Raw genomic sequence first — 12,417 nt, 5'->3', positions numbered from 1 at the left:
ATATACAGAGCACAACGACAAGACAAACACGAACCCAACACTCTCTTTTCCTGAACACGGTACCCTAATTTATTCTCATACCCGTACATTTACAAGCACATTCCAATATTAAAAATTCTGATTAAACTAACGTCACAAAACCATCAGACGTCAGAATCTCGTTCGGCTGCAATTGATGTAGTTTGCCAAGAAGGATTGTTGTAAACGAACTACTGTTTATATTTTGTATTCAGCATGCAACGCTATTGAAAAATCATAAAATTTCTTATGTTAACAACTAAAGTGGCCATCTGTACTTACCGAGACTATTGTCGCTGCTCGTGGGCAGGTACTCGGGAGTGGAGGTCGTGGGTGGTTCCAGAGTGGTGGACTCGGCGTAGCGAGACTGCTGCTTCAAAGCTTCGATCTCGGGTCTCAGAGCCAACCGCCTCCTCAGGAACTCCTGGTAGGAGATCCTGCCCTGGTCGTCCGCTCCCAGCTCCCTCATCAGCTCCTCCACGGAGTCCTCCAGGTTCAGTTCCCGACACACCAACAGGAGGTCCTCACTGCAACAAGACAGCAATGTACACCGTGAGATACAACTGGGTAAAATGGATTACAGCAACCAAAACCGCACTGGTATTCTAATTCTGTGAAATTACATCTAATTATAATTCCTTCTGGAAGTTGATTGATTGATTTAGTTTATTTTACTTCGTAATACGAACGTAATAGCTTCCCCATATTTATATAACCATTTAGATAGATGCGTCTAAACAGCCATCCAGACTTTTTTGTTATAATTTCTTCCTTACGAAAAGATATATCCCTAGCTCTCACGCACAAGGGCACTCACGTTTTGCAACTGACGTTGACAATATTAAAGGCATTTTATGTAAAAAAAAGAATTCTCTAAATATCAGAGGGAATTCGCATCACCAGGGGATTTTTTACTTTAATATTTGTATAAAATCACATGGAAAATCTATCAGTATAAGAATTCCACTTGGAGATATAATTAAATTTCTTGCATTGAATTTTAAAAATTGTAGATCCACAGTTCATTTAGCAGATAATCATATTTCAGTTGTTAGTAACATCGTAACACCGATTGTTGATGTACCGTCTGCCGTGCTGGGGTTGCAAATTACCTAGGTATAAACAAAGCAAGAACGTGTTCGACTCGGTGTCTCTAATTGTTCAGTGTTTTTCTTTTTAGTAAAGTGAAAGTGTCCGATGGTGTGTGAAAGGAAGGGTAGTCAGTGAAGATGAGTGATTAGAGCATTATTACATACAACGTTTTCCAAGGTACTATACGATATTAAATTAAAAGTTAAACAACTTGGCCGTCCCACGCCAGATTTAAACATCATTTTTTTTTTTTTTTTTTTTTTTTTTTTTTTTTTTTTTTAAAAAAAAGTGGTAAAGGTGACAGGCGTCGAAAGTTTAATAGAAACCCTGGCCGACCTCCGTGCACAGCATGCTACGACGCCAAGGATCACGAGTTCGAATCCCGGCCAGGGCAACGGTGTTCTTTGTGGGTGTTATTATTTTCATCGTGGTCTCTCGTTCAGCTGTTATTGTTGTTATATATTTTTATTAAATTTTATTTAAATTTGTTGTTAAATATTTTTAACAATTCAAATATCGAGGATGTTTCATAGCGTAAATACGAGCGTGTGTAAGTTACATCTTTTCTGTAGTGTTGTACAGCTCCTGTGTATCACAACAGCTGAATCTGAATAAAGAGCACAAGGGGACCTCGAAAGGTGGCATTCGTGTGTCCGTACCAACAAAGAGCCACGTGTAAGACCTAACCTCTGCAAAACAATGTCGTGCGACCAAATTTGATAAAACATCTTGCCACTTCCTTGCTTGACTAATTCGTTCACTAATAAAAAATAAAAAAAACACGTTCAACTTCCTCCATTAAGATTAAAACTGGCGATCTTATTTAAAAGACTGCACGCAAAGGAACAACTCGTATTAATTCTGAAAGAAAAAGTGGGTGGTATTTTTCTCTTAGCGCCTTCAGCATGAATGGTGTGAAAAAAATATCTATGCCAGAGAAGGAAGGAAAGACAAAACACAGACGTCTTCCAGCTGCGCATGGAGACTTATTACAGTTTGTTCACGTCTGACAAGCCACAACTTGACTTTTCACCTCGTTCGCAATCACGTCTCTGCTCACAAGTGCCCGGCAATTATGATTCGTGACAAGAACATTCTAGCAATGCACGCCATTTACAGCCCCTTCCTGCTGTCTACTTCGGCAGCTGTCTCGCCTGCAAAAGACTCCAGCAGCAGGAGTACCTGACGCTTCAAGCAACAGATTTATGCTGTTGATAAGGCGATCAGATACTAATCGTTGTTTGAATAAGCACTAAGCCCCGCGACAGGTTAAGTTTGCAGCAGGTTTTATGTATCAATCCACTCTAGAGCGGCACTCAGCATCTCCTGTGCTGGTCTCACCTTAACCGCCGAGCTGTTCATATCACAGACAGTGAGAAAATCCGCAGTATTGCAGCGGAACTATTTTCTGCGCGCACGTTTGGGTCTATATATGTGAAAAGTTGCTGCAAGGTTAACCTGTCGCGGGGTATAGCTGTGTCACTTACAAGTATTGTTTGGCAAGATCCGGAAATCATAATGGATACACTTAAATTTAATTCATATTTTAAGAATCTCGAACTCTAAAAAGCTTCCTTGTTCGACCACTGGCTGTGACGGTAAAGAAAATTCACAATTCTACAGGATTTTAAGGCGTACACAGTGATCGGGCCAGGAAAAAATAGTGGGGAGGAAATAATTCATGCAGTCACATTCAATTCACCACTAAATAACATGCAACAACAATGTAACCCATATTTAGGCAAAAAGAGCATTTATTTCCGCCCCATTTCACATCTGAATATAAGAAATTATAGAAGGAATAAGATGAATTAACTGCACACTACCAATAACTATTCGAAGGGTGGCCCCAGTCTCCTTACTTAGATGCATTATCTAGTTTCTTTGTTTGCTAGAGGAGCACCAGTTATGTGCTGTAATTTTTGTTGTCTACACGTAATCTACGTGTGTATTACACAAGCTTCTTCTTCTTTTTTTTGCTTTATTTTACTTCGCTTTTGTGCCACTTTTGGCTAATTTGCGAAGAAGGGGATGAGTGATGACATGAAGAAATTGATGAATGGCCACTCGCGATCCCTGGCGTTGTAGCGTGATGTGCTAACCACTCCGCCACGGGGGCGACCTTACACAGGCGTCAACTTCAGAGTTTTCGCAATGTAAAAATCACACTAAAGATTTACAGCACTGTTTTCCACATAAAGTAATACTTTGCCAACATGACGACTGCTTCTAGTATGTATCGCACTGTGCCTCAAGCATCAATGAAAGATGGACGAGAAATAAGTGGCGATTGTGCGAAAACAGCGTATTTTCAATAATCACGAGAAAATTCATGTGTTACGTTTGATAGCAGAAAATTAAAATTGTAAAGAATAGTGTACGATAGCTAGCCTATTTCTCACATTTCAACAATTAAAACTTTGGGCAATTCTATTTCGCTTCTACAACTCCCACTGTTAATCCTGGTCTGGTCGTCATGTTTATGTGTACATTACATTGTTTGTGCACATTACATAGTCTACATTGTCTACCCGCAGATGTAAGCTAGCGTTGTTTACGCGCACGTGCACATCACTGGGGGCACATTGCACCTGGGTCCCGTGCGTCCCATTGGCCCGTCCCTCGACCTTCACTAGCTGGGGGGGGGGGGCAGATGGGTCGACCAGGAAGCCAAAAACCAAATATTGTAATTTTAACTACAGTTTTTTCTTGACTCTGCACTCTGTTCAGTGGTTTTCATTAAATTGTGGAACTTTGGTACAACGATTAAGTATGAAGTTATTATTTTTAGGTCATCGACAGTAGTAAATGTAAATTCCTGAACAAGAGACATTTGTCAAAGTTTGTGTAACTCCACTTTAAGCAAAGATAAGACTGGACTTACAGCTGTAATAGATCCGAACCACTGTGCAATGTGCCTTCACACAAGATCGAGATGATTACAAGATGACATCGTTACGACTACGCTATAGTGGAGGCGCAATAAATATTTAGCAGAAAAATAAAAGCAGCTGATAAGTGCACCATTGTATGCAATATTTTCCGCTAGTTTCATATTTTGTTTCTATATTTTCCTTATTTCACGTCTCTTTTCTGCCTGACTCACTAATCACAACGATGAGGCTGGATGGTGATTACATACAATTCATGAAGAGACTCGGAGCAACCTTGTCCACGCCAGGAGTCGAACCCGGAACCTTCGGTGGCAAGAGCGTTAGTCGACGACTCAATGCGTTGAACTACCGAGGTATATCTATCTGCCGGCTTCATGAACAAGGATGGAAGAACTAAGGTTGTGTCATTATATAGGATTTACATATTAGAATGTTATATGTTAGTTTCTTTCCCGATGCAATTACTTCTTCAACTTTAGTGAAAATTAGCTTTAAATTCCATATGCAATAATTCACGCATAATGGCATGAATCCCCGGCCAGTAGACACCTTAAACGCAGTGATAGTGTTAAAATTGTAAAATACATTCCTCATGTATGAAATGTTAATTTGCAGATAAACATGACAAAGACAAATGACATGTGCCATTTGTATCAGAGCAGCCACATGCCGGACAGACTTAATAAATTGTATTTCCAAAAAGGTCTGATAATTGGATTAAATTATTTTACGCCGTTTTTCTTACACTCTTGGCTAATCGCAACAATGATGATGAGAGACGATATGATGAAATTAATTGAGAATGAACCCAGGCCGAGATTCGAACCACTGCACCACGGAGGTCAGCAAAAGACTTGATAAGAATTTACATGCTCCCTCGCGGCACTTCTGAATGTTTTGGCTAACCTCAAACAGACTGTTAAGTTCTTAAAATTCTCTCGTAAAGTTTGTTCCATGTATTTCTTTACTGCATGATGTAAACATTAAAAGATCACTTCAACAGCCCCCTTTCCCAAGTTAAATATATTCTAACGAAGACAGGGAAAGGGGTAGCTGCTTGCCACATGACGTTCGCACCAGAAAGCCCCGCAGATGAGAAACGAACGTAATAGCTATGGCTTACTGTGAATCACGATGATTGAAGCTAAAGTGTAAACCATCCATCAAGATGAATGGCAGAGTGCAGCTGTGGAGAAAAAGGACGTGACGTCTGCTTCCACTGAAGACTCCATCTGGAGCTGATGACAGGAAGGGTTCAGTGTAGTGTCAAGAGGCTCATGTGGATACAGGAGCGCGGGGGATATATTGTTTCTGTATTTTGAGTAAAACTCCCCTAAATAGTATATTGAAGTATGCGAATGCAGTGAGTGTTAATTTTATCAACGGGGCACTCCCAGTGATTCTTAACTACGAGCGAGAAATGACGAAACGAAACCCATTTATCTACCACCAAAGCAACAATCCTGCCCCTCTTGCATAAAGAACAAAATTTAAATACAGTATAAATGACCATTTCCATTTAGAGATTTGTTTCAGGATTTGCATGAGGAAACAATAGTTTCACGGTTTCCTCCTGCATCTCATACCCGAGTAGGAGTAACGTAACGCGATACGGAAATTACGGGAGTAATTATGGCAGTACTTCATCAATTTGCGTTACCTTGATAAAATCTGAATTGAAATATATATTTGCCACAACGAAACATTCTTTCCCGTGTGAATTAATCAAAACAATACCCTATATTTTTTTTTCGTGAGTTTCCCAATGGTTGAAAAAAAAAACTGTGCTACACATTACATATTCTTACATCCCAGGCTTTCTGTGCATTTTTCACTCATTGAATGAATAGTACCTAACTTCTCTGTGTGATGACTAAGTTTAAACGCGCGTTTATTTATTTGAATGTGTTTTATTGTTGGGATTTCTTTGAGAAATTCATATCTTTCTTCAATTGATACGACTCCCAGGAAGCATAGTGTGATTCAAGCATTATCGCGCACTTCTATGACACTGTGCCAGAAATTTTTGTAGGGGGAGTAAAACTGCATTTATAGAAATAATAATTGTTGTTGTTGTTATCGTATTATTATTATAAAATAACTATTATAAATCAATTTTATTCCAAATTTATTATTATTATCGTATTATTGGGGAAGTTTTTTCATCCTATTAACCAGATGAGTGAATATCCAGCACATTTGTTTTCTGTTATATTCTTACATTTCATACAGTTCGTGTACTGAAATGCATAGTAATTCTATTTTGTTATAAACTTTTACATATTTCGTCCAAGAAGAACCTTTACAAGTTAGGAAAATTTTTAGTCCTAAAGGTAATGTTGTTTGATCTCTCACATGAACTGTGATTTTGGAATCTTGTAAACTTTGGTTTAAATTTTAGAATCTGGTTGTTTTTTTGATTTGGTGTTTGAAGTCCACTTTGTGCACAGTAACGCTAATCGGGACTGGACCTACAGTTTAAAGTGGGATCCGAACCAGTATGTGCCTCCAAAATGTTAGAATATGAACGCATAACCTGGCTTCTGTATTTTAACTCAATTTTTTCGTTCTAACCCAAGTTTAACTTTCGCTATTCTGTTCGAATATTAATTTAACTTTTTCTGTTAATGACAATAAAAATAAGCTTTCTGCTTTTTTATAACTTTAAATGAATGATTCCCATTGCCAGGGTGGGGGAGAACAGGGGAATATAATTTTTTAGTCTTATGCTGCGGGGTAATAGTTTACACTTTCTTTCAGTTGTTAGTATTATACCGTGCGTCCATTTCGATCTGCAGCCGAGAGATCGGGAGAAGCGTGGCGGGCGGCGCTGGCGGAGATGCCGACATTTGCGGCCTGAAATGCCCGCTTATTTTTATGGACATATGCAGACATTTATATAAATATTGCAAAACGAGCACTAACCTGTGTTATAAGAGTATGGTTTTAATTTTAGTAGCTTAGTGGCTGTATGTGCTGATGATTTTGACACTACCATCTCCTGTGAAACACGGCGTAGAGGTTTGTTTGGATAACTTTCTAACGCTGCCCCAATTTCATCGAGTTCATCGAGGAAGCTCACGAAAACCATTGACTTTTAATGGTTTCGTCGGCAGCGTAATCTTGATACAGTGTTGCACATTCGAAACCTCCAAACGATCCCCATCGACACAAAACTCTTTCAAGGATATAAACTTAAGCAGGACGTTGCTGGTCAAAACTATGATTAAAATGTTTTATTATCTGTGACTCTTATCGTCACTTCTAAAGCGTATTTTTTTTGTGTATATAATTGCAGAACTTGGATGAATTACAGATGATGAATTATAACCCAGGTTAGTGCTCGTTTTGCAATATTTATATAAATGTCTGGATATGTCCGTAAAGATAAGCGAGCATTACAGGCCGCAAATGTCGGCATCTCCGCCAGCGCCGCCCGCCACGCTTCTCCCGATCTCTCGGCTGCAGATCGAAATGGACGCACGGTATTAGCACTAGTATTTGATGAATAACTAGTTTGAAATGTATTAACTGGCGAGGGACAACATTTGTTGAAAACCTTAGTCCAAGGACACACGAGCAGATTTTTTTCCCCTAGTATTTTGCTTCCTTTATTCTTCGGTTTATCGCGAAGATGATGATGATTGACGAACTGATGAAATGAATGTTCTAACAAACACACCTGCCTTACGCAGAGTTAGAATCTGGAGTCTATTGCTCCGTCACACGTTACGCTAACCACGGAGTCAGGCGACTGTCTTATTTTAAAGCAATGTAAATAGCACAATATGTCAACGAATAATATACTATATTCCCTTTCTCAGAATGCGAAAGTCCAATTCCCAAAAGATATTACTTTTAAAAAATATTATGTTTAGCACGAATAAAAGTTCGTGCTTCAAAAATTATGTGGTTCGATCCCCTTTATGTGGGTATAGCCAAATGGTTACAAAATGTAGCGCATTATTCTCTCTCAAATAAATTTGACAATAATCAAACCGAGAATATTAATACTACATCTGTTTTCTATGTATCAGTTAAATATTTTTTAACATTTCGTAACTTTTTTAATGTAATGCTTTATATTTAAAATAATACATGTAAAACGTTAAATTTATTACGTATAACGAAGTATGAAGTTAGTTTTAGGCAAGAAATTAATGTTTTATACCAACCTGCCATCTACTGGCAAATAATAACATTACAATTCATGCTTTTTCAGTTTGTAGAAATAAAGTTGAGTAGTATTAAATCAATAGTACACGAGTTTCTTTCCCAGCTACATCTTTGTTGGCCAGAAGGAGCTATAACAAGTGACGACGTAAGACTTTCCGGTGGGGGATAGCCACTGGGTGGCTCTCAAATGATTTAGGTGGGCCAGGCCACATCTTAAAAAAATGAATTTTGATATTTGCCTTGTTATTACGTAATAAATAATTTATTGTTCAATAACAGAATATTTTAAATAATGGAATAAAAATTGTACAAAATGATTTTTTTTTTTTTAAAAAAAGTTAAATTTTAGGTCCTGACCAGTAATTTATCCCAAGGATTTATTCAGAATTTTTCATCTGGGGTTGTATTTAGGAGTATAAATTTAGAGCCAAAACAATGAACAATTGGGCTTTTGAGAAAGTTTACAAATCAAGTCTATAAGGAAGTTTCATAACAAGATCTCTATGCTGCACCCACATTTAACTATATCTAAAAATGAGGTGACAAACTGCATTGGACTATCGCCTGGTAAGGCCTGTGTTTCAGCGTCCGAAAAGCAGGTGCAGTTCTGATTAGCATAAAAAGTTGGCCTGCATTCCAAACTTTTATTTATAATTTGCATTATTTTCTGGTTCACGTGCAACATCACTGCAGGAGAGGGAAGGGGGTTCCAAAGATACTCACTTTCTCTTCAACGGGCACCGGCGCTTCTTGCGCCAAGAACGCGTCTCCCATCGCTTGCTGCACAAATCCTTCGCCATTGCCATAGTTGGGAGCCCAATGTCTTGTCTTCATTATGTCCGGTCTGGCAAACGGACAGCAGCAGCCTTGAAAGTGCGCATTGCTTCAGTGACGTCGTTTAACTCAGCTAACCACTTTACGGACTTTCAGAAATAACTCCAATAGTTGTGTCTTTGTCCCATTTACGCCTGCGTGGGTGTTTCCCGAGGCGACGTCCATTGGCTTTCCATCAAAGGAAAATAAGCCAAGAAAACCGGTTTTATGTAGAAATCGAGCTCATACGCCGTGTTGTCTTAACAATGACTCTTTACAACTGGTACAGCACAGCACGTATATGAATGATTCTCCACTCAAGGCACACAAAGGACTGGTTTCTGCGAGTTCGCTTACATCATTCTACCGTTCGTTCAAACCAGTGTTGGGCAATTATTAAAAATAGCCGGTTACTTCAATGAAAATTCGATAGCCGAGCTAAATGAATTTAAAGCACTGTGTAACTTATACCAACTAAACCGGGACTGAACTTGTAGTTTTTTTTTCAGTGGGAATTAAACCAATGTGTCTGCCCACTACCTGGATTCGAACCCGAGACCTCTTGATTACAAGGGCTCTGCCTAAGTAATACAGTATATCCATTCACGTACCTACACACTACGTGAAATTGTTTCCATTCCTCTGGCATATTTCTCACTTTTCCCTACTCTCTTCTATTCTCTTTTCTGTCTCTGCTTTCTCAGACTACTCTTATTTTCCGTCAATTTCCTCTCGCTTCTCTCAAAAAGAGAATAAGGATGATTGGAGCGTGAGCACAGAGAGAGAGAGAGAGAGAGAGAGAGAGAAAGAAAAAGTTTTTCACTGCCATCGGAAAGAAAAGGCTGGCTCCCCCCCCAAAGAAACCATCTATGACACTCATTTTGAGGTTACGGGTTGAATTGCTTTCTGCCCAAGTATACTGCATACAGAAACTATGTCCCGTATTTCTAACAATTCTGACTGTATCACGCCATGTAATTCAAGATATTTCAACCGATATAACTCCATTAAATCATGCTAAATCACCCTAATGCGCTTTCACAATTTCAATGTCTTGATGACAACATACTGATGTTGTTTACAATTCTTGCTCCGAAGTGGCGCATGATGCTCTGATGGCAATCTAATCCGAATTATATGAATCCAAAATCTCGCGAAAGACGGGAATCCCAAACCTACACTGCTGTCCGAATTTTCAAACATTCAGAACTCTACATCTCAACACGTTACGCTAACCACTTGACCAGCGAGGTAAGATTCATGGGGTTCAACCTAGTACATACTAGATTTTTTTTAACTCTTTCCGTTGCTGAAAGTAACGTTGTAAAGAAATTTTAACCTACGTATGTATTACTTGCGTCGTATTAGTTCCCAACACTTACAGAAGTGTGATCAACACAAAATAACACGATACGATAACAAATAACACCACTTCCGATATATGCGCACAAAGATGATTCATTCAACACAATTAGAAACGTACCACACTTCAATTCAAAAAAACAGTTTCTACGCGCACAAGAAACTGTTTCAGCATTCTTCTACAACTGTCTTGAATATATCATGCAGTCTGTTCGCTTGGGGCCGTCCCGTTGATGTCTCGCTGTCTTTTCAACCCTTCCTATACGCGCGCACTACCCAGTCAATCGCGTAGGCCTAACTCAACACGATAACTGAAGCCCGAGCGCCATGTGCTGTTCCCAGCAGACCCCTGTGCCGCCTGTTGCTCATCAATTTTAGTCCTCGCAGCTTGCGTACCCTTCAAGCTAGCTTCTACATATCCTCATCATTGTCTGACCTTCAAAGACAACCACACAAGACACTCATGTTACACGAACTGTGTGCTGGCGATCGCTAGAAGATTCGTGAAATTGGACAACTTGAAGATTTGTGTATTTTCTTTCTTTTCTTATTTTATACCACTTTTCTTCGGATTTTGACTAATCGCGAAATTGAAGAGGAGGGTGCCCAGACCGGGACTCGAACCCATAACGTTGCGCCTTCATAGCTACCTCGCCAACAAGGACGCGAGATCCGACGTATTGATTGGTTTAGTTTACTTTACGTCGCTCTTCTTCAACTTCTGGCTAATCGCGATATTGGGGATGAATGGAGATTTGATTGAGTTGGTGCTTTAAGTCCACTTTATGCACAGTAAGGCTAATAGGGACTGGACCTACAGTTTAAAGTGGGATCCGAACCACCATGTGCGTCCACCGGGTATCGAACCCGGGACCCCTTGATTGGAAGGCGACGACGCTACCACTGCGCCGTCGAGGAGGCCGGATGAATTGAGATGGATGAAAGGACAATCACAAACATGCATGGCCGACACAACGCGAGCCCGCAGAGGATTACACTACTGTGAGTCCAGACGCCATACCCTCGTTAGTCTGCAAGTATGCAATCTACAGCCCTGCCGTTGTATCGGACAACCTTTATGATAGTCACCCGCTGTAAACAGCCAATTAGGCCTACCTCTGCCAATCCTCCCTCCTCTAAGCAGCAAGCAGGGAAACATGATTTTGTCAAAATAACCGTTCTGCGCTGGGAATGCACGCCGGGAGATACAGCGGCAGGACTGTAAGTGTACTACGTGGAACGGTGGAAGAGAGGTGACAGTTGGGTGCCTTCGGATAGGGTCGCCCCTTACACTCCGAACCTCCTTACACCCCGAACCCAGGTTGGCCTGTAGAAGAGTGCATGGACGTCCGCAGGATTTTTTCCAAGGAGGGGCAAGGTAATTTTTTCCGGGGGGGGGGGAATGAGGCATATTTTCCACCATAATAGTGATGCCCCCTCAAAAAACACTATTTCAGTCTGAAATTATCATGTTTCTTCAACGAATTTATAATAATTAACATAAATTACTGTGACTGAAATGAAATTATGTGTGAAATACGTATATTGAAATATATTATTTTTAGGTGGTCATTCATTTTCCAGGTGGAAGCCGTGGCCTCCTTGACCACCCTTCTGGACGTCCATGGATGAGTGTCCCCATATCAATTTCATGTTATCATCATTCATCCTCGCACAGCGTGGAGCCAAAGGCCTGCCCAGCAGCTTTTCATTGGGTGACGTGTGGTCAGTGCATCGTGTCCCATCGACGCTGTTTTCTGGCGTTCAAGACCGGAACCGCTACAATTGCTTCCAATTGTCACGATAACAGGTCAACATTGAAACCTTGGCGCTCCTACTGGGAATCGAAGCCGGGATCAAAGGGGAGAGCGCAAACCATTAGGCTACACGGGAGTCTAGCGTGGATATCAAACCCTGGTCATCCACATAGAAATGGTGCTCTTCACTGTCTTGATCACCGCCAATCCTTCTGTTATTAATCCATATTGAATTTTCAAAAATGTATTAGTGTGTTCAATATCTTATTAGGGACTTACAGACAGCACATCAACGGTTCTTGAAA

General features: G+C 40.1%; 1 protein-coding gene across 3 annotated transcripts in view; it reads right to left on the bottom strand.

Moving 5' to 3' along the window:
- The window catches only part of LOC146000394 (colorectal mutant cancer protein), a 247,271-nt gene that overhangs the window by 213,324 nt on the left and 21,530 nt on the right, over nt 1-12,417 (bottom strand). The window contains exons 1-2 of one of the 3 annotated variants that reach the window (XM_083138000.1): nt 10,477-10,634; nt 301-545 (exon numbers count right to left, since the gene is read on the bottom strand). In XM_083138000.1, coding sequence (XP_082994126.1) covers nt 301-487 — 187 coding nt within the window. In that variant the 5' untranslated portion in view covers nt 488-545; nt 10,477-10,634. Of the gene's footprint in view, nt 1-300; nt 546-8,903; nt 8,989-10,476; nt 10,635-12,417 lie in introns of those variants that run through there. The other 2 variants (XM_083137992.1, XM_083137984.1) reach the window with 2 other exon arrangements.

This window comes from Lepisma saccharinum, chromosome 1, assembly GCF_977018435.1.
Source record: "Lepisma saccharinum chromosome 1, izLepSacc3.1, whole genome shotgun sequence".
NCBI classification, from domain to species: domain Eukaryota; kingdom Metazoa; phylum Arthropoda; class Insecta; order Zygentoma; family Lepismatidae; genus Lepisma; species Lepisma saccharinum.
This window is presented reverse-complemented; position numbering and strand designations above follow the sequence as displayed.